This window comes from Micropterus dolomieu, linkage group LG04 (genome assembly GCF_021292245.1).
Source record: "Micropterus dolomieu isolate WLL.071019.BEF.003 ecotype Adirondacks linkage group LG04, ASM2129224v1, whole genome shotgun sequence".
NCBI lineage: Eukaryota > Metazoa > Chordata > Actinopteri > Centrarchiformes > Centrarchidae > Micropterus > Micropterus dolomieu.
Window position 1 is genome coordinate 3762117 of NC_060153.1, and position 22535 is coordinate 3784651.

The window sequence follows — 22535 nt, forward strand, 5'->3', positions numbered from 1 at the left end:
ATGAGTCAACTTGAATACGAATCGGGTTCCCTAACAACGACAGATTAACTACTTTTCCTGCCAGTATAAGACAAACTCCAGTTTGTTCTTCCCTGACCTGGAGCTTGTACTGGGTTGAGGGACAACCCTGCTTTGATGAATGGCAGACCAACCCTGTGGAGACAATTTCAGCTTTATTTCATTCAGCCAGCACCTCTGTAGCCAAAAAAACATTACCACCAAACTCAGGAAACCCCCTTATGTGCCACCACTGCGTCCACAAAGTCAGCATCCCATCTTTTGTTTTCAGTCAGTTAATAAGTACCTCTGCAAAATATGGCTGACTGGGAGCAAGAAACAAATTTATCGGTCTACATGGCAAACCGCAAGAACAAATACATCTTCAAATTGATTTTCTTCACGTCTGTGCGTTCAGACACAAGCTAAACAAGACAAATATCATTAAAGACAAGGGCTGTTTTTTCAAATTAAGTTGTGACTAACCCAAATATCACCCAATTTGATTTAATGCAGAACAGCAATAACATAGCCTCTGTCATTGTATAAGGAGTGTAAAACAAGACTCAAGTTTTATTATCACTCCATAAAACATTAGTTCAGCTGATCCACCATATTGTGACCTCCACCCAAGATGAGTCATACAGCTGAATCAAATCAAACACAGACCGCATGGCTGCACATTTGCCAGTTGTTTCAACCTAAACTGTGACAGGGAGGCTGAACAAATAGCAAAGCTCTGGGATTGCACAATAAAGGTGTGGATCAGAAATGTAGGCGCAAAAAAAATAATAAGAAAAATCAACAAAGATTTCTTTCTGCATAGAAGTTCCCCCAATCAAAGACTATACAAACATATTGTACATTATAACAAGGTAGATTACAGCTCAGGTTTTCTTTTGTACAAGTCCATACATACATCTTTCTTTCAGCTCTTGCAGTCTGTACATCTTGGTTACAAAAAATACATGCCGTTTTGAAGTATCTATGGACATAGAAACAAGAAATGTTTAATTTAAGGTAATTGAACAGTTTGAACAGAGCCTTACTGTAGTGACTAACTTGAGGTTCTGAACTGTGCCGCACAGACGTCAACTTCGTCTGCCAGAAACAAATAACGCATTCAAACTTATGCAGACTCAAATCAAAATGCAAACAACATGATGACTGTGCTCCTTGTGCCCGACTAAAACTCAAGTGGGAAAATGATGACTGATCAAATCAGGTTACAATATTGAAATACATAAAAGAGCGGGTATATTTATATGTGTACATGTGTAATGGAGAAGTGCTCAATGGCGTCTCATTTTGACTTTGCGTCCTGAACTCTCCCGGTGTTTCTCAGAGTCTTGACCACGCTTCCAGTAGTTCTCTGAGCTGATAGTGTGACGCCGGTGACGGGAGAATGACGGATGTCTGTTCTCCTCTTTGTCCATCTCAAGAACTCTTGGCCTGGTGGAGGAAAAAGTTTGAGATGCCAAGTCAGACTTTGATCATCATTTACTGCACACTGCTTCATAATTGCAATTTACATGGCACATGCTCAGAAGGAGAATTGTTACAGCCTCCTCTATCTCCTTTGCACCAGTGTTTCTTAAGCCCCTTCCAGACACACACACACACGAGAGCGAGAGAGCGAGATTTGTTAAAAAAAAAAAAAAGGTATATCAAGAAAGAAGAGAGCTGACTGTTCTTTTACAGGCTGTATCACTGATGGATTTGAAATTATTTTGCCTTTGAAGTCTTAATTAATGAGCGCAAGAGACACTCACTCCCGCTTCTCACAGTGAATGCACTAATACATATTCACATCAATTTAATCATTTAACATTATTATTGAGCTGATTCTGTTGCCTGTTTAATAAATCTGACAGTGCTTTAAGACTTTTTATAGACTGATCTGAGAAAATTAATTTCCTGAGTTTGTTAAACAGATGTGTTTAAGAGACAATGATTGAGATACATATGTCCTAATAATCACTGATTACAGTGATCTTAGAAGGCAGGACAAGACGCACATTTCTCTGTTTTACACTGTACTACAATCTTCACGTTAATATGACTGCATTCAATTCAGACTTGTGCTGTGTAGATACGGAAATGTTACAAGGTAAAAGCTAGTAAGACTGTCAGAATTCCTTTTAATGACCGTAACATAGTAAAACACAGTAAATCATTAAACTCAGTAAAACATAATTTCCATCACAACTTCTACATAATAGTGACCAGGGTGGTTATTCACTTATGAGGTAGATGTGTTAAATTGGCATCAGATGAACTTAAAGAGGAGCAAGTCTGAAAGGGGCTTTAAAAATGTCTGTTTAAAATAACCACAAACTGACTCAAGTTGGGCAATGTCCAGGCAGAGTTGGGGGCATTTTGCTTCCGGTACAGATGAGAGGATGAAATAAGATCCAAGCAGTACAACTAAAGTAACACTGCAGTGATTAAAATGTGATGAAGATGGATTTTACTGTTTTGGAAAGTTCTCATGGCAGCAATCATGTTATATTTTGTCACACTGTTTGCGAGGAAAACAGTAGAAATATGGCGCTCGCATCGCCAAGTAATCTACCAGGAATGTGCGCTTGAACACGTTTAATTCATTTGATTGAACAACAGCAGGGATTTCTTTTGCCAGAGCTCTCGAAGTTGGCATTTCCACAATGTCAAAAATCACCTTAAGCAAATGAATGACAGGGCTGCATTTTTTTAACACTGGGGGTAAAATACCCAAGTGGGTGCAAGCCGACTGAACTCTAAATCATGTAGAGTTGATGCTGAGAGTGTTATGGTTTCCCTAAATCTTAATAAGGCTAATATGATATTAGGCTTCATATTGAATTAATATATATTTGATGTTAGGGTGGTGGCTCTTCCACAAGTCTGTTTCAATTGGACCCATTAAAACCTCTAGTGTGTCAGTATTTGTGGGCGTATACCTGTGAGCAGCATCGGGGTCTGCTCTGCGGTGAGAGCGTTTGGCTTTAAGAGGAGCAGGTCTCTCTGCAGGAGAAGACCTTAAAGGACTGTCAGAGTCCACTCGAGGTGCATCAGGTCTGGTCCTGGCAATCAGAGGAGGGAGCACAAGCAGATATGCATGGATCAAAGCAAGACTTCATACAAGATATTACTTTTCAAAACCATGGTATGATGACTTACTTTCTGAGGATGATAACTGCGCGCCGCTGCTTGATGTCTTGGGGCCGGATGCAATGGGTGATGTCATCGGCTGCATAGCCACTGAGAAAGAAGGATGCTTTAAGTGACAACGACTTCAGCCCTTCGCAACCTCACAAAACAGTAATACAAAAAATACATGATAGCAAACACAGCCATAGTCACCTGAGTACTGTGACACTCCCTCTGTTCACCGGTAGAACAAACACTGGCTCTGACACGCGGATTGGTTTGAACTGGAAGCGACAGCCGAAGCACAGCGCGCTGTCACTGAAGAAGGACACTGAGACGATGGGCCTTGCAAAGATGTGCTGAGGATCCACATGTGACACAATGCAGCCCCCTGGTTGATAATCATTGATGACTGCACTGTTGACAAAGCCTTCTGGGATCACTCCACTAGACACCAGAGGCTTGATCACCAGCTCATGTACCCAGCTCGGGATCTCATCCACTTCTCCTTTGCGGTACAGCCTCTCCTGACCCGGTCCACGCTTCTCTAGCTGGGATCCATATGTGTAGCCCTCTCCGAAGAAGTACTTGTTGCGGAGGGGTGCCCTATCCACTGTATGCTCACGGTAAAGTCCAGCCTCTCCTTGTGCAACCACCTCATCGATCTTCTCTTCAATGTGCGCACACTCCTCCGGTGTGAAGATGCTCTTCTGCAAGATGCTGCTCTTCACCCGGTGCGCCACCTGCTCCCTGAGCTCCACGCTGTCATCGCTGTGCTCATATTCGTCGTCGGAATCTCGAACCTTGCGCTTTCGACCTTTTCCGCTTCCGTTACTCGTCCCGTCCACGTATTTATTTTTTTCCTCGTCTCTGTGTGGAGTCATGGATTTGAGCTTCTCCCTCAGGTCAGAGTATCCGCTGGCTGCCATGTCAGCCTAAACAATATGCCCGGTGTTAGTGCGACGTGAGCTCTTAGCTAACAGATAGCATGCATCAGCGCTGCATTTTAGCAGTGTTTTAACCGAGGCTGATAATATGAACGGACAAGATGTCAAAAAGGAGTATTGAACGGTGGATATCACTAGTTTAAGAGACCACTCACTTTCACTCACAGCGGTGTCCAGCGCATAAAAGTAGCTAACGTTAACGTTAGCGAAGTTGCTCCGCCGCCCCGTCTATGCACAGAAACAGCAGTCTGGGGTGGCAATCTGTTGATTAAATTATCCGACGCCTAACTTACAAACAAGCAGAGCTGCGACAAACGCTGAGTCAACACTGCAACTAGGTTCTGCCAGCGGAGAGGCTAATGATAGCTAACCTTAGCCGTGCTGCTTGGCTACCAGCTAGCTAAACTAACCTGGCTTGGTCTGTCCGTTACCGCCTGGAAATATCGACAAACCACGCAGCAACATGTCACAGCTAAAGTCGGTACTCCGGAGACGTCTGAACTCAGGTTTTAACTCCAAAAGTCCAGGAAAAAACAGTGTTATATCCGCACAAGGCTTAATCACGATCAGCTTCTACTATGAAAACGTCTTCAAGAGAAAGGCTGAAAATACACTCGTGTAACCTTCCACAGATCTGCGCATGCTCAGTTATGAGGGAGGGAGGGGCTATCACGTGTACTGAGAAGAAGACACAAATCCATTTTGGGAGCCTTGAGGGGACACTTTAGACTACTGCTAATTTTGTCCCTTCTTATTTACTTTCTACAGTTCACACTGTCCATTTAAGTGGTTATGGTAGTCTTTATGTTAGTGTAATTAATGGTATTGATTTGAAGCTTTATTTACATTTATAAATCTTAAATGTTTGCACTATTTTCTTTCCACCACCCATCCAGTATTGTATCTAACTCTTGTACTAAGAAACATGACGTGTTTTATATTTTAAAGCATTTTTAAGTAAATTATCAGAACTTCTATGTTTTATATCTTTGTAAATTGAATATGTTTCAGACTGTTGGTCAAACAAATATGTGGTTTTGAGATGTTACCTTGTGCTCTAGGGACATTTGATGGCCATGTTTTAGGCCTTTTTATTATTTTCTGAGATTTAACAATTTATTGAGAAAATAATCTATAGATTCAATAATAAAAAGTGCCCACTTTACACATCAAAACACAAACTGACATATTGAAAGTGCTTGTCCAATTAACAGTCCAAACCCCAAATATATTAAGTTAAATATCATAATCAATTCGGGAAAAATTGCAAATTAATTTTTTTTGGACCAACTAATCAATTATTTTGTCTCCTAAACTCCTAAAACCATTTTTCACTATTTTCCGGGATTGTTCAGATTAAGCTTAGTTGTTAAGATTAGTAGTTACATGCAAAAACAATTAATAAAGAAAACTTGCAGCCCTGCCTGAGAAATTGTTCATTAAAATTGATTGATTTATTGATACCCATGAAAACATTTAGTTATGCCATTTTATACTGATATCTCCTCATACCAAACACTTTTTAAAATTATCATTGTTTGATCCTTTTAATCACTCAGTGCAGTTGTGCTCATATCTCTTTAAAGTAGTAGTTTATTTTATTTTGATAAAATACTCTTTACAAAACAAGAAAGTTAATGCATTGATATTGGTTGAATACAACAATTGTTTACACTAGCATCAAGTCTTACAGTAATAGTATCAATAAAAATATAAAAAAACATGTTACATATCCGTTATAAAACTTTGTAATGACAAGGCACAGGCCTATGACGCTTTCTCAGTGTTCATTAACAGCTTATGTACAGATAAAACATCTTTAGTGTTTAATCAATTAAAACTACAATTATAAAGGTGTCAACCTGAAAGAAAAATTAACTTATATTGACTCACAATATTCTCACTGTCTTCAGGATGCATTTTGTTTCGTTAATGCAGAATAATAATAAAGTAAAAGTGTGACTAACTTCAGGGTAAACTTACACATATGATATCAGTGTGTGTGTGTGTGTGTGTGTGTGTGTGTGTGTGTGTGGCACACACAATATACACCTCAAGACAAGAAGAGGTAGAGTATTTTTAAGAGTTTCATCTAATGTATGTGAGTAATCATACAAGTTTGTGCGTACAATTAAGCAAGAGCATGTGTTATAACATGGTGATTTCACTGGGTGGCAGGGTTAGTCTCTTCTCCCGCACAGACATCATGTTTTCCACCTGCATGGCGATGACTCGACACAACTCCAGGCCCTGTAGACAAACGCAGTGGACGTAAGTACAGAGACTGCAACGTAGCAGCTCCGCTGAAAATGATCATGTGTGGCCTCTGAACAGTGTCCTTGTCTGCGTTTGCGTCATACCTGCTCCAACTGCAGCTGAATGACCCGCTGTGTGTTCGTGTCCCCCAGGGTGAGGTCTACATATGGGTAACTCGTTCCAGCATTGGGCCTCTGGGTGCGGCTGGACTGTATCTCCACCAGGGGGACCACTGCCATCAGCTCCTGCAACACAGAGACCAAACATTATAACAAACATCTGTCTTCTGGAAAAATATGACTCTACTTCTGGGCTCATGTTTCAGTCACGATGAGATGAGTCATTTCAGTGCTTGACGATCCTGAATGTGCGTGTGCGTGGTTCCTTACATGTGTATTTTTGTGCAGGAAGTGGAGACCATGTTGACTGACAGCGACAATACAGGGGGCGTAGAAGGTGGTGGAGCTGCTGCTCTGGATGTAGAAGAACGAGGAGCCGAACATGGGGAATGCACTGACAAGCCCTGCACGCACAAAAAACACAAAATTTAGAGTGAGCACAGACATTTTTGTTCTTTGGGGAGCAACCAAATAAATTGGTCTTTGTTCAAGAGGTGCCTCGCATATTTTACACATCCAGTCCAGTTTATTCCTTATGATGAGTCCTACAGTTGTATGATGTCTTCTGTGGCTCTGGAGGAGCTTTGTCAAGTCTGAACAAAATCAGACATCAGGCTTATCTCGGCTTGGGATTGGAGACTACACATTTTTTAACAGCTGGATTTGACAAAAACAGACTCTCTTAATTTATTCGCATTGAATTGATTTTCTTGAAAATGTACCATATCAAAATAGGCTATATACTGCAAAATAACATTATGGATTTTTATTTATCCATTTATCCAGTCCAGTTGTTACACATATGTTATGATATGTAAAAAAAAAAAAAAAAAAGGAAAAAAAAAGGAAAATCTGACCAGTTCAGTCCAAATTACAGTTTAACCAGTGGTGCCTCCTCTTAATGTGAATGGAAATCTTACCCAAAAACTGTGCTCTGGCTTGATGTGGGTTCAAGGTCTGCACTTGCTGCATGTGCTGGGTCACCATGGTAACCCACTGCTGGGGTGGCTGCTTTTTGAACAGAGGTGTGGCGATGTACTCCGATAATTCATGTCTGGAGGAGAAAATAAAAGAAACCAAATCTAAGATAAACAGAAGTCAGCTTCGCTCAATGATTTCTCAGCATTTCGCAGAATGATTTTACTCGGTGAGCTGTTCTGTTCTGCTGTCGGCTCTGTGTGTGGGTGGAAAGAGACCCTGATAACAATAGTAAGAGCATGAGAGGACATGAGTTTTTACAGTTGAGAAAAAGAAAGTGTCATGCACAAAAACCATTGACTACAATGCATTCTGGTCCTTCAACAATGAGCTTCTTTCTGTACGGTTGTTGAACATCAGTGGAAAAATATCTATTGCAGCTTCATGATGTATGAAGCAGTTTATTTTTATTGTATCTATATAAAAGCTTACTGTGCTTGTCTGTATTAAGGACACACCTTTTCTTTCTATCTTTTCACTATTATTGTTCATTTTAATAACAAATTTTCTTTTTTTATTAATTATTTATTAGTTTGCTCTGCTACACCCTCAACAGTAAAAATACGGTGAATTAGGGATCATGAACCCAGCAATTATATGATTAATAAGTAAAATGAAGAAGAAAGTATTAAAAATATTGTTAGATTATCTGTAACACTGTTTTATCATTTGATCACTGACTCTAGAAGCTATATTGTTAAACATTCTGCCTTGTGGCTGAAGAACCACTCTTTACTCATTGTTTTCTCACATGCTGGGGATGAAGATGATGTCTTTGGCTCTGTGCTGCAGAGCTGCCAGTTTGGAGATCTGGTGGAACTGTTGCTCGCTCACTTTTCCATGTGGAAGGACATTTAGCAGGCCTTTACGGTAGTCTGGCAGGATCTAAATATAGACACAAAAACAGTTGCATACACATGCACACACACATGTAGGTAACATACTGTATGTATGTGAAACAGCACCTGGGGTACCTGGTTATAGTGCATGGCGACACAGAGCTCGTTCTCGAATTTGAGGGGCTGAGTCCAGATGACTCGCCTGAACCAGAAGCTATAGTTGGTGTCAACCAACTCTGCCTCTGTCGCAACATCCAGGATGTACTCGTGCTTGTTCAGAGGACGCACATTTTGACCTGGGCATACCCACACACGTAATGTAACTTTTTACACAGAGATCTACAGTACAAATGTATCTATATATGAACTTAAACTAGTCTCCATTAAAAATTCCTATTTGTTATTATGAAGGATTTGATAATCTAATAATCTGACTTTTAGTAGCCAAAAAAACTTAAAATACAATATAAACTACTGACACACATAACGTGACATCATGTTGATATTTGTACAGCCACATGTTGTGTGACCTGCTGTGCTTTTGAATAGCACACAGGCAAGAGCAGCTGCCAGCATGTGGAAATGCTAAATTAGTTTAAAAAACAGCAACAGAATGCTGCAGAATGAGTCCCATGTGCGTGCTTCAAGCGTGTTGGAGCTTTCAGCACTGAAAACTGGATAAATGATTCCTTTGTGCAAAGCTTTGTGTTTGATAATTTGTGCATGTTTTCATGTATATATATATATATATATGTGTGTGTGTGTGTGTGTGTGTGTGTGTGTGTATACACATATATACATACATACATATACATTCATGTATATATACATACATTATATATATATATATGTGTGTATATATATATATATATATATACAGCGTGCAAATGAAAGGGACTTTAACATCTTAGCAGAGGAAAAATGCATACTGGATAGCTTTTGGCAGAGACTCAGTGTTGAGATATCGGTATCGGAAATGACAAGGTGATATCAAGCCATCTTGTTATTTTGCCAAGACAGCCTTATCACGACTCATGAACATGAGTGACTTCTCCCACTGCTAGAAACCAGAGAACAGACTGATATGTGATCTGTGAGTGGATCTGCTTCACTGACAATGACAAGAAGATTGACTATGTGCACTAATGCAATGGTTAATGTGTGATTGAGTGTGAGCGATAGAGAATAGATGTCTGTGAGAATACCTCTATTGGTGACTAAAAATATGGCATATTCTTCCATGGCCTCCAGTCTGTGCAAACTCATCTCATAACACAGCTCCTCAATCACCTCCAGGGCAACCTGAAAAACACAAAAATATCAAAACACGCACTCATGAAAACACACGCATCACAGCTATCTCCTCAAAGACGAAACTGAACTGACAACACTGAACACTTACAGAGCACGTTTTGATTTTCACGTGACGTTCAATGCCTCCAGGAAAGAGAAACAGCTGACGTTTTGAACTACGTCCCGCCTGCGGAATTACAAACACAATGTTTACTGTACATACACTGGACATGTTGGATTATGGCTAATTTTTTCAGGACCTTAACACACCTAACCCTACATATATAGTGGAGGAAAGTTACTACGTATACATTTTAACTGTTCTTATATTGAGATCCTTGTGGTTTACCTTGACATACATAATATTGTATCAGTTTATAAAGTTTCAGTTCAGTTTTTACATATTAAACTACACAAACGATGAAGACAACAAACTAATCCTATGAAAAGAACAAAACCAACAATGTGTTCATCTCTCATTACATTTTGACTTCCCTACCCTGTCCGTGACACTCTGCCTCAAGCCTGTTTGTTCACAAGTTTCATTTTTAAAGTTATTTCCTAAAAATGAGTGCACTGTAGTTTTGGGTAAATGTTACTCAAACCGTAGCAAAAGTGTCTTTGTTGGGAGGTTTCACGCTACAGTGCCCTTGTTCTCTGTAATGACGGTCTTTGCTGCTGCTCTCCCTGCCTTTAGGCTATCTATGTACAGTATACAGATGAAAGGGCGGGGAGGTCCCAAAATAGAAACATACTGCCAAACATAGTAACTGCAGATCGATAAATTTCTTTGACTAAAGTGGTCCTGACTTAACTTTAGATACACAGACAAAACTTAATGGTTTTGGTCTTTTCATGAGATTCGTGACAATAAGAACAGGAAAAATCACCAGCCTTTCCCTTCAAAATGAGTTCCAACTCAACCAGCTACCATATTAATTTGCAGCGTCCATCTATAATAGTAATCCTATAACATAACATATACAAAAATATAGATCTGAATGTGGCTATTCTGCATAATGAGTATCTTCACTTTTGCTTCTAATACTGCTGCTACTGTTTAGCTTTTATGTGTAATGGAGTATCTTTACACTTGATATTTACTAGTTTCATTTAAGTAAAGGATCTGAATTGTTCTTCCACCACCACAGCAGATAAATAAAATAAGGCACTGACCATCATAGCCTTCAGCTCCATGCTGTTAGGTGGAACAATGCGTCCACCATACTGGAACGTCTTCTTCAGGTTCTGCTCACATGCTTTAGCGATGCCTAACACATTTAAAGAAAACATTACATGCTGGTTGCTTTGGTAACGCGTACAGCAGATTTACACTTGGTGATGTGTGTGTTTTTACCCTGATACTGTGCTCCTGCACTGCGAGAGGCTTGCTGCAGGTATTTCAGCAGGAAGGGCTTGAGGACTTCAGAGCAGCGGTGGAAAGCAGTCAGAATGTACAGTAGCCTCCAGCCTCGTTGGCAACTATCCCTGTGCAACACGGGGGTGCACAGACACACTCAGGATTACAGGCTCGGGGGAAAAAGAGGGGTGCAGTGTGTGACGGTTTGTGGTGTGTACGTTATTAATGTGTTAAAATAGACTTACGGTTTGGAGCTGGTGTTAGCGGTAAGCTGTTTGAGGAGTTGGCAGTAAGCCTCATCCCTCATCAATGTGAACTCTCCTATGAGCTGAGGGGAGGGGACACACACACACACACACACACACACACACACACACACACACAAACAAATATTAGCGAACTGTCTAAGAGAAAATTGTAGCCTGAGAGGAAGCTGTGTGTATTTACCTTGAGGAACGTGCTGATCACTTCCTGCTCTGTCGATCCCCTTGACGGAGAGTCACCCATGAAACGCATCACAGCTACATGAATTACACAACCAGGACACAAACACACACATGACCGCACAGAGGTCAACAACATTTAAGCCTTGAATATCAGCAGGGCTGCCCCCAATAGTCGACTAAACCGTCAATGAAAAGAGGCTTAGTCGACCAAGTTTTCACTGGTCAGTTAGTCGCAGAAAAAAAGCACAAACGAAAGTTTCAGGGGATTGTTGCAACACGGACCTTTTCTCTTATAACACGGAAGTCACTTACCGGCGCATTGCTTGTTGGTGCCATGGATGTGGATCTTATTATACATTCTTAGTCGCGGGTGTATTAGCATGTATGGCTCTGCTCAGTTAGCGGTCCTATTAGCTGACTACACCTGGATTAGGATGTTGGAGAATCAGGGGAGTGTTTGTTTACCCCACTAACACAGAAGCTTTGGACTGCCAGGAGGAAGAGATTTTCAGGCCCCGGGCAAGGGACCCAGCAGGAATGATGCCAGGGAGCGGCGCCAGAATGAGCACCAGAACCGGAGCAGAGCGAGCGGGCAATAGAAATGGGATCAGCAGCCTCAAAGTGAACATGGCTAAACAGACTGAGGCTAGTTTGACGACTACGAATACAATACAGAGGTGATTTACAGTGGCTCTGACCAGAACGTGTACTCCGGGACGACAAAGACATGGCGGGATCAGGCAGGGAGCAGAGAGGCGTTACGCCAGAGCAAAGCGAGTTTGTAAGTAACAATTTTACTTTAAACATTATTTGTCAGCTTTGGAACTCAAACCATTTATGATGCCGCCAAAACATATATTTAAATAATAAAATTAATATCATAAACGTGCAACATCTAGTCAACTAATGGCTTGAACTAACGACTACCAGTCGACTAGGAAACTCTTTAGTCGGGGGCAGCTCTACATATCAGATTTTGTAGAGCAATCCGGCACTTGAGTACTTAAAATCAAAATGTCTCATGTCAACAGAGGATGAAACAGAGCCCAGATGTAATAAGAGTAATGTAATAAAATAATGCAATTAGAGAGAATTAGAAAGCTTAGCGAAGGTGAGAACTTACACAGGAAGAGATCAGCTGCAACTCTGTTCATGGCTGGATCCGTAAACTCTATCAGAGACTCAGTCAGAGGAGTCTGCAAAGGAGAAAATCATACATCAGAAAGGCGTTATATAAACAACCCAATAACCCCAAAACAACATAAAGTTATGAGAATATAGAGTGCTAAGATGTTTTAAGTTATAGCAAGACGAAAGGCACCTTGGAGAACTTGATCATTTCAGTGGGCTCTCTGGAGTCTCTGTTCTTGCTTTTGCTCTTCAGGGAATCTCTGAGAACAGAGTCAGTCACAAAGTGCAGCCTTTAGATTCAAACAGTGTTGGAAGAAGCTTAATTTGATTCAAAAAAATTAAAGAAGCATTAGCACAAAGATGTATTAAATTATACTCCATATGCAGATAACCGTCAGTCTTAATCAGTCTATTTTAGTATTTACAAGATACAACAGGGTACAAGGTAGATTTATTTGTCACATTACAACAGGTTGTTGAGTGAAATTGAGTCTGTAACTCCCTTCTGCTTTGTAGCAGACAATATACATTACTATAAAAGCAATCATAATAAAAATGGTAAACAGAAATAAACTATATTCAGTGGAGGATGAATTTGAGTTTCAAAGTCTGATAGCTTGGGGGGAAAAGCTGCTCTGCAGTCTGGTGCTGCAGCAGAAACTCCTCTTTCTCTTCCCAGAAGGCAGCAGGGTGAACAGGCTGTGGCTGGGTGGGTACTGACTTTTAGTATCCTTTGAGCTCTGCATAGGCACCTCACCTCACCGATATCACTGATGCTCGGGAGATCGGTACCGATGATCTTCTGAGCAGTTCTAATTTTATTATTCCATTTTTATTGATACACGACATGTAAACAATGCTTCAATGTTGTAGTTGGTTACGGTGGGGCTGATTTGAATTACTTTATATGCTGTTGGGTAGTTTAACCTTTAACAACGCATCACATTTTATTAACTAATATAATATGCTACTAATAAAATTGTACTTAAGTATAGTACTTGAGTAAATGTACCACTGGAGTTGAGGTGGTCTCCGTGTGAGGTTAGTGTTTTTTTGTGTGTTTGTTAGGATTTCCCTGTTTGTGCAAATGTTTTCCTTTGTCTCACCCCCTCCCATTGGTTCCCTGTCTGAAGTACTTCTTGGCAAACTCCAACATGTCATATTTACTGTCCTGCAGCATCCTCTCATCCAGATCTCCATCAGAAAAGCCATCAAGGCAAACCTTCTGAAAATCAAAGACTGACAGTGAGAAACCGATACTTACACAAAACATACTGTATGTGAGCATGTGTGTGCCTGTGTACCTCAATTGTTTGATCTATCTCATGTGCAGCCATGGTGGATGCCACGGCAACGGCGACAGCTGATGACACGGCGAACTGTCCCGCTCCTCCTCGAGGCTCTGCCTTGCGGTCCAGTGGGAGCGACAGGAAGTCAGGAGGCGCAATAGGATGGACGCACTCGCCCGGGAATGCACCGGAGCGGCCGAACACGGCACCAAACTTCCAACCTGACACAAACAGACACAATCGTACATACGCACAAACACTTGGGTGCATTGTGCCCTGAAACAACCCACACCTCTGCTGTAAGTCCTGACCACTATCTGCCTTTCCTCTAACAAGAGGTCAGCTTCTTATTTAAACAAGTCAGATCCTTATCTGCATGCTTTTCTGTCTCATTTACAAGACTTAACAGACTAGCCACTACATGCCTAAATCCAAATTGTTTTTAAGCGATGTTTAGCTCATTGCTTTTTGGTTGGTTCATTTACTTTTTGTTGACTTGAATTTGAAAAACTTTTTTTGAGGAATACTTAATACAGCTTGGATCTTACATTCGTACTTTTAATATTATTAAAGTTAATGTCTTTAAAAGTGTTGCCTTTTTACCACTTTAAAGATTATAACAGATTTCATTGGATTGTATGGTGGAGGATGGATTTAGATTAATTAAATCTGACCATATTGTGCTATCTGAGGATAATTTTTTTATCACAGTAAAAATGTGCGTGGAAGCACATGCTGAGTTTGTCCTATCTATTATCCTATCTGTTACAAAATGGAATGACGTGACTTCTCCTCATCTGAGATCTTCATCTAGTTTCATATTTTGTGTCCTCAAGAAATGACATGAATCAATATTCTTCAATTTGAATTGCCATCTTTCATCTGAAGATAATTTTCTGATACACTATTGCATTTAAGAGTGCTGTAGGCACAGTCAGTATCACTACAGCTATTTCTCCCTGGCTTAGAATACTGGCAGACCTCCGCGGTACATGGACACAGTCCAGGTAAGAAAATCTTTCAAAGTCAGTCTGAACTGTCACCTTGTTTATTTTTGCGCCACGGGCAGAAAGGTGACATTTATAGATCTGATTTGTTTTATATTAAAATTCAGGGATTCAATGAACACTCACCAAAGTCTTGTGTGTCTCTTTTCAGATCTTCCAAAAACACCACCTTCTTCCTCACCACACAGCCGTAGCTGTGACCTGGAGGAGACACACACAAACACACACACGCTTGGATCATAGATTGACTCACAAGATAACAGGATTTCTACTACATGTACCACAGTGTCTCACCCTTCTCCAGCCCGTCCATAACCTGCAGCCTGATGATGTCACCTTTGTGAAAACTGAGCATCGAGCGGTCGTCTGTCACAAAGTTTCGCTCTGCAATCACATAGTCTGAGTCCTGCAAGACAGAAAAACACACACCAAGGGATAGTCTCACACTGTTACATGTTATTGTACTTTTATTTACATGAACAATAATTGGACTGAAGTTTAGCCTCAACTTTCCTCATCTACCACGGCTTCAGTCAGTGATTTTCCATATATCACATAAACCTCAGAAAACTTTTTTATATTCAGTATGTGCAGATAAAAGGAGTCCATGGTTACAGCTGTTACTCCAGCTGTCCAGCTTTAACCATTGGCGCCATTCAAATACATATTTTGTACACTGGTGGACAGAACAAGTGTGTGTGTGTGTGCAGTACCTTTTTGATCTCACTGATGAAGGTGTCTATGAGATGTTTGACTTGTGGTGCCTTGGCTGAGAACAGGATCAGTTTCTCATTAGTCAGATTGAACTCCAGCATGTTCTCAGAGGGGATGGTTACAAACAGGATGTCTGCGTAGCTGAAACAATACAGTGCAATACGGTAATATGATTAGGCTGAAGCTGTATTGAAGTATTGATCAATCTACACACAAATGAATCTTCTCCTGAAGACATATATATTATATTTGAATTTTTGTCTGTGATTTACAACTCATCTGGCACTGACTGAACTGTAAAATATACATATATGGAATACCAAACCAGATATACAGTAAGAAGTAAGAAGTAAAAATATATATAGAAAAAAGTATTTAGAAAAAACAGCACATACGTGTAGGGTCGAAGGACTCTAAAGTAGTCTGGAGCTGCAGCGTTGCTTTTTACGGTCTTTAACAGCTTCATGCCGCTGTGGGACACTGACAACACCTGCACACCTGTTCCTACACTTCCCTGCACACACACAAGATCATAAACACATACACACATACACAAAGATGTTTAAAGAAATGTATATAACACACTAAGTAATTATAATCCTCTGATGATTTACCACCCTCACCGATGCAGGGAACAGACGGGAGAAGTATATTTCCCAGGTTTCCCTGGCTGCCGTGACGATAGTTTTCTTCACATGTTCCTTCACTGGATCCATATTCTGTTCAACCCCGTGTTTAGCTGTCATTCACACAAACAGACACAAGAACTCATGAATGTCAAAGAGACATGTCTGAATTAGAGCATATGGTCTTAAAAAACGTCTGCAGGAAGAACAGACAGACTACCGAAAAGAGCTTTCATTTTCTGCCTTTCATCCCTGGTGATGCGAACACACGCCTCTGACAGAGTGTCGTTCACTATCTGCAGGAGAGAAGAAAAGACAAGAGGTAATGTTAGAAATATTTTAGTATGACTTTTCTGTTGTCAGGTAAAAATATGCAGCACAATTGGAAAAAAAGGTGAATGAATTAACAAAGGCATTTAATAAAAAAAAACGTTGGCATGGATATTAGACAAATGCGTTTATCTGTTGATGTTATCTCCATACATTCAGTTACCTGTTTGAATATGAGGTCCAGCACCAGAGGATTGTTGAAGCTGTCTTTTGGATAAAAAACCTGCAATAGAAAGAAAATTACTTACAATAGAATTGATTTCAAACATTTTGACAGTGTATCATGATGGTTTTTTGTACATATACACACACCTCCTTCCTGAGGTACAGTCTCCAGGGAACATTGGTGTAGGTGTAGTGCTCTTCATTGGTGCTCTGATGCAGCTGTGTCTGGATGGTCTCTGTCTCTACAGGAAGCTCTCGAGAAACTGCACCAAATAGGTCACGTCATATTTTAGTTTTAGTTTTATTTCAGAATCAGAATCAGCTTTATTGCCAGGTATGTGTACACATACGAGGAATTTGACTCTGGATTGCACAATGCTCACAATGTGATTACTTACAATAATACAATAAGACAATAATAATCAAACACAGGCTACAGTATAGAGAACACATATATATACACACTATGAACAAAAACAGACAGATTGAGACAATAGTGCAATGAGCAGAGTGCAAAGGATGCAGGAGAAAATTATTATTACCATTAATGTTATTATTATGTACATGTCAGAGATGGATGTGATATACAGGTGCACATACACATACATGCATACATGTCCACAGTGTGATGAGTGCAAAGAATGCTGGAATAAGTAAGTATTATGTACAGGTGTTATGTACATGAGGTAGGTGGATTTGGTACACAGTATATACAATATACAATATGAACAGTATGAACAGCATGAACAGCTCTGAAATAGAGAATGATGAATAGTAAGTGGTATCCAGCAAACAGGTGGCAGAGTTACTGGGTTATTGCACAGGAATGGTTCCTGACATTGTGAGTCAGAGTCAGCTGTTCATCATAGTGATGGCTTTTGGGAAGAAACGGTTCTTGAGTCTGTTGGTTTTGGCGTACAGTGCTCTGTAGCGCCTACCAGAGGGGAGGAGCTGGAACAGGTTGTGTCCGGGGTGAGATGGATCTGCAGTGATGTTTCCTGTATGGAGGGCAGGTTGGTTAATGGTTTTTTCTGCAGTCCTGACTGTCCGTTGCAGTCTGCTCCTGTCCTTTTTGGTGGCAGATCCAAACCAGACAGTGATGGAGGTGCAGAGGACAGACTGGATGATGGCTGTGTAGAAGTGGATTAGCAGCTCCTTAGGCAGGTTGAGCTTCCTGAGCTGGCACAGGAAGTACATCCTCTGCTGGGCCTTCTTGATGATGGTGTCAGTGTTGGGCTCCCACTTGACATCCTTATTTTGACAAGTGAGCATGTAAATGAGCTGTATCTGTCTTGATCTTGGATAATTTGACTCCATTCACTACTTTGCTGTATTAATACACCAGAATCATAATGGAAGAGCATTTTATTGCCCTAATATTGTTACAACCTTATTAACAGAAATGCTTGGTGTTTTCAGTAGGGTCATTGGGTGCCTTGCCACCTACCTGCTGTGAGAGTCAGTGTGTTCCTGTTTAACTTGTATACTGCTGACCTTGTCTGGAACATGCTAATTGTTAGCAAATAGGCTTGATATTTTTGCCAGAGATGCTTTAATGTGAGTAACTGTCACTCTAGTCAATATCATGGCAGAATTCACGCTGAATAATGCGAGATGACCTCAAACAAAATGAAGTCAGAGGAGTTGACTGCTGAGGGGCACAACCCTCTCAGAGCAATAAGGGTGATGAGTCTCCATGTTTTTGTTTGTTTGGGGTTTTGCGCACAGGAGTGGCTAATCATCTGCCACTGAGAGCCAACAGTCTGCAGATTTTCATCCCAATCGAACATCTCAGCAAGTGATTTCACAGATCAGTTCTTCACCTCTACGGAAAGCCACTCACTGGGTGAAGTTCTTGGTTAAAATCAAAACATAGTTGGCTCTCCTTGGTTGACAATTTCTGAACTAGTGGGTGATACCCTTTGCTGCATTGGCTGTGCAAGACTTAAGAATATTCAGAAATACCTAGATTTGGTTGACAAAATGTGTGTAATGATGATTTTAAACAGGTTAGCTTAGAAACGTAGTTACAATTATAACTTTTACTCAAAGGTACTTAGCTTTTTTTTTTTTTACCACTTGTGGCACTGTAGTGCAATGAACAGGGGATACAACATAAATCAAAGAGAAGAATGCAAACCAAGCTTGTTTAATAACATTTAAAAATGTCTCATGAGGTAGGAACAAATAAAACAGTGCTTTTGGTGAAATACCTGAAGATGAAATCTAAACAAAACGTGATGTAGCCATGTCTGTATTGGATTATGTGGATGAGTATATACTTTGAGTAAATGTGAGTACCTGGAGGAGGTATCAGGAGACGGCGATCAGGTCCTCTCGTCTTCGTGTTCCTGGTGGGTTTAAATCCCGCCTCTTTCATTGCAGACGCAGATGGTGAGGGGGCATCAGGACGTTTGGGCTAGACAAACACAAAAACGTTCCCCTGCATGACTGATTTCCAGCATTGTCTAATGTGCATATCCATGTGGTGTAAGCACTCCCTGCATTCTGTTACTGTGTATTCTTGCATTTTTCAGGCATCTCTGTGTATACCTGTGGAGCAGGAGGGTTGTCCATCTGGGGTTTGAGGATCTGTAAAGCTTCATCACGAGGGGTTTGCATCTTCTTAAACTTCCCCTCTGGTCTCCTAAACACATCCACACAGAGTCAACATCACACAATATAGTTTGCAGGATATTTTAACTACAAGTGTAGTGTATTGTATTGTATTGTATTGTAACTACTGCGTGTTTGTACTTATTGTGTGCAAATACAATCATTCTGGGGCTGTGTGTGCTCACTATGTGCAAAACCGTCTGAAGATAGCATCAACTGCTGTGCTGTATTTCTAGGCAAACATCCATCCATTTAAAACTATGATAACTGTGCTCACACCTCAACCCTTATCAGTCTGTGTGTTTGTGTGTGTGTTTGTTAGACCTCACCTTTTGCCAGGTGGCAGTGGGTCTGGCGGTGGAGGTGGGGAGTTGTACCTTTTGATAATTTCTTCAAAACAATAATAACCATGAGAGAATTATGTTGATTACACATTACATTTTCCTTCATTGTGTCATAGCAATTGTGTCTGTTAGAAATCAACTATAAAATCCTCATTCAGTCAAATAAACTTGTTTAATGAATCATAACATCAATATTTTTCAGCTTACCTTGGATATCTTGGCTGGGGACGATCGCATCCGAAGACCGAGCTGAGTACTTCACCACCTCTTCAGCAGGGGGAGGAGGAGATGTCACCACTGGGGCTAAAACACACACACACACACACACACACACACACACACAAACACAAAAAAACAAACAAAAAAACAGCCAATAAGGGGTTATGCCTTCTTGTGTAAAGCTCTCTTAAATAGGAGTTTTAGTGAAATGTACAGAAGGGACTTTCTCTTTATTTCTTGCTTGCTCTCTCTCTCGTGTTTTTTCTCTCTTTTTCTCTTACCAAACTTCTTGACTCGTGTGTCCTTGTTTATGGGAATGCCAGGAGCCTTCCTCCGAGGGACGCTGTCCTTACCTGACTGAACCTGGAAAAAAACAAACAAACAGAGACGACAGAGAGTTTGCACTTAAGGCGTTGCAGACATTTTGTCTCTTGTGATTTTGTAGGAACCAGGACAATTTCACAGCAAAGAAGAATGGAAGAAAAAGGACATTGCACTCTTCTGTATAAATGCAACACATTTTGTTCGTTACAGATCCAAAACCTGTGGGAGTGATAATCTACAATTAGGCATGATATTTTTATTTTGTCAACAACCTTGGTGCAAGGATTATTGTGGGGTTTTGGTGTTTCTGTGAAGTTCAGTTGACACATTCATTTATTGTTCTACTTAACTGCACCCTAATGTTCAGTTTTACAAAACTGGAACTAAACAATCAATCTAATCAAAACATCACAACATCATACAATGATGAAATATTGAATTATTGCCCTGAATTAAAGAGATTATATCACCAGACATTTATTACTGCAGACACTGAGTAATCTTTTGTTTTGTCTGGCTATATTTGTTTTTCTTTTTCTTCACCTTTACTCAGGTCTCTCTTGCAAATGAGATTTCTTTGAGACTACCTGATTACACAAAGATTATACATACACTTGCTTTCCCTTGAGTGATGGAAATGAGCATGTTTCTTATCTTGGATCTCCAGTTGGTGAGCTTCCATTGCTCTTTTTGCCATCTGACTACACAGTTCTTATTTTTATTGCAAACAAACCACTCACTCCTTCCATAAAAGGAAACTCGTTGCTTTGTGTTGTTTTTTTTCCTAGGGAAACTTTGCCTGTTGTTGTTGTTGGAGTTTACAACAACAACTATGACATCTTACATAAATTAAAAATTACTGATGATTATATAAAATGTCATTTTGGACTGTTACCTCACGTGTCTCCGAGTTACTGACCTGTGCAGCAGCATTAGCTTTAAGCTGTGGTGGCTCTGGTTTGTTGGTTTTGGTGGCACTCGGCTGAGGGTTGGGGTTGTTGTGGGGAGCCGGAGGCTGAGTCTGGGGCTCAGCAGGAGGCTGAGCTTGAGGCGGGATGTTTGCTGCAGCATACGTAGTGGGAGTGAAGTTAGCGTAGGGGCTGGGTGGGATGTTAGCGTATGGACTCGGGGGTATGACAGCATAGGGGCTGGCGGGGGTGTACGGGCTGGGAGGGTGGTGGAGCAGAGGGCTCATGGGAGGGCTTGTGATTGGTGAGGTGGGGGGGCTTGTCACTGGGCTGCCGACCATGGCCATGGCCTGCATGGTCATCTGCTGGGCCTGAGAAACAAATAGATGACGCATTACTTCCAAAACAAGAGCACTGGAACAAATAAACAGACGCAGATCCAGATGGAGGGTTTACCATGATGATGGCCTGCTGGTTCACGATAGCCTGCTGCTGCTGGGCCAAAACAGCCTGCCGTTCATCTGGAGAAGAGTGAATGAGAAACACAGTAAACAGGATGGAGGATTGAAAATTATTTTTGATAAATTTTTTCCCCCATATTGCTCTTCACACTTGCTACGAACCAAGTGTTACAGGTGCCACTGCAGCAATAGGAGGCGACATCACACCTCCCACAGGAAGGACTCTCACAGCTGTGGACATGCAAAGACACATCGGATTTCTGTCAGATGTTGTGTGTTTTTATTTTATTACGCTTGCTAATCATTTCTGGATATATTAAGGTTCTTCCAGTGTGTTAGGCCCCATCCACACTACGTTTTAGTTTAAAAACAGAGTTTTAAAACAAACAAACAAACATCTCTGTCCACACCACTCCACACACATCGTTTTACCTGCGTATCAGAGCTGATCTGCATCTATATTAAAACGACTGAAAACGCACATCTAGTGGCCGTTCACATACACTGGGCACGCGCGTGCCGTTGTAAACATGAAGCAGATAGTCTATTCTGTAGTTACAGAAGATTTGGCAAAAGAAGAAAGTACTGCAGAGGAAGAATCACACCAGATTTTTGCATGGACCAAGAACGAGCTGGGACTGTTATTGAATGTAACACGGGAGTTAAAAACGGCTGTGACAGCAGAAAACAGACTGGAAGTCCTCGCAAAGTAAATCGCGACATGCATAGTAACTTACAAGTGTAGGCTATAAGCGTTTTTTGCACGGTACAAGATATTTTAATAAAAATACTAAATCAAAAACTCTGTCAGTAGCATTGTGTTTCTGCTTTGCATGACTTATACGACCCAATCAGAGATCCAAACATGAGTGTCTGCGTCATCATCGTTTCTAAATCGTTTGCCCGTCCACACGAAAACGCTACCCAGAGTTATAAAATGTTTTAGTTCCTCGTTTTCCCCATTTTAGTCTGGACGGGAGGCGCAAACGTAGCAAAAGGTCTCCGTTTTGAAACGAAAACGCAGTAGTGTGGAT

The 22535-nt window shown here is 40.8% G+C and overlaps 2 protein-coding genes across 5 annotated transcripts in view; both read right to left on the reverse strand.

Moving 5' to 3' along the window:
* Positions 1-156: 156 nt before the first annotated feature.
* Positions 157-4705, reverse strand: alkbh5 (alkB homolog 5, RNA demethylase). Its single transcript, XM_046048045.1, has 5 exons — positions 4232-4705; positions 3343-4064; positions 3160-3240; positions 2940-3062; positions 157-1449 (listed from the first exon to the last, which is right to left on the reverse strand). The coding sequence occupies exons 2-5, from the start codon at positions 4056-4058 to the stop codon at positions 1290-1292; spliced, it is 1080 nt and encodes a 359-aa protein (XP_045904001.1). The 5' UTR covers positions 4059-4064; positions 4232-4705; the 3' UTR covers positions 157-1289.
* A 1028-nt stretch (positions 4706-5733) lies between these two features.
* The window catches only part of myo15ab (myosin XVAb), a 35422-nt gene continuing 18620 nt past the window's right edge, over positions 5734-22535 (reverse strand). For 3 of the 4 annotated variants that reach the window (XM_046048139.1, XM_046048136.1, XM_046048140.1), the window contains 32 exons: positions 21664-21732; positions 21497-21561; positions 21052-21411; positions 20090-20171; positions 19797-19892; positions 19575-19635; positions 19183-19276; positions 18931-19048; positions 16777-16892; positions 16628-16687; positions 16355-16430; positions 16132-16247; positions 15904-16022; positions 15508-15649; positions 15089-15200; positions 14921-14995; positions 13803-14008; positions 13605-13723; positions 12689-12758; positions 12491-12563; positions 11369-11442; positions 11167-11249; positions 10919-11049; positions 10738-10832; positions 9671-9748; positions 9474-9570; positions 8404-8564; positions 8181-8314; positions 7372-7505; positions 6722-6855; positions 6437-6577; positions 5734-6326 (listed from right to left, as the gene is read on the reverse strand). In XM_046048139.1, the coding sequence (XP_045904095.1) occupies positions 6225-6326; positions 6437-6577; positions 6722-6855; positions 7372-7505; positions 8181-8314; positions 8404-8564; positions 9474-9570; positions 9671-9748; positions 10738-10832; positions 10919-11049; positions 11167-11249; positions 11369-11442; positions 12491-12563; positions 12689-12758; positions 13605-13723; positions 13803-14008; positions 14921-14995; positions 15089-15200; positions 15508-15649; positions 15904-16022; positions 16132-16247; positions 16355-16430; positions 16628-16687; positions 16777-16892; positions 18931-19048; positions 19183-19276; positions 19575-19635; positions 19797-19892; positions 20090-20171; positions 21052-21411; positions 21497-21561; positions 21664-21732 (3593 nt within the window). In that variant the 3' untranslated portion in view covers positions 5734-6224. The remainder of the gene's footprint in view (positions 6327-6436; positions 6578-6721; positions 6856-7371; positions 7506-8180; positions 8315-8403; positions 8565-9473; positions 9571-9670; positions 9749-10737; positions 10833-10918; positions 11050-11166; positions 11250-11368; positions 11443-12490; positions 12564-12688; positions 12759-13604; positions 13724-13802; positions 14009-14920; positions 14996-15088; positions 15201-15507; positions 15650-15903; positions 16023-16131; positions 16248-16354; positions 16431-16627; positions 16688-16776; positions 16893-18930; positions 19049-19182; positions 19277-19574; positions 19636-19796; positions 19893-20089; positions 20172-21051; positions 21412-21496; positions 21562-21663; positions 21733-22535) is intronic. The other variant, XM_046048137.1, reaches the window with a different exon arrangement.

What these genes read in the sequence shown, in the direction of transcription:
- alkbh5 (XM_046048045.1), bottom strand. Translation starts at nt 4,058, where the DNA reads ATGGCAGCCAGCGGATACTCTGACCTGAGGGAGAAGCTCAAATCCATG. An exon ending in GCAGTTATCATCCTCAGAAA is followed by an intron (nt 3,063 to 3,159) that starts GTAAGTCATCAT and finishes TCTGATTGCCAG; the next exon opens with GACCAGACCTGATGCACCTC. An exon ending in GACCCCGATGCTGCTCACAG is followed by an intron (nt 1,450 to 2,939) that starts GTATACGCCCAC and finishes TTCCTCCACCAG; the next exon opens with GCCAAGAGTTCTTGAGATGG.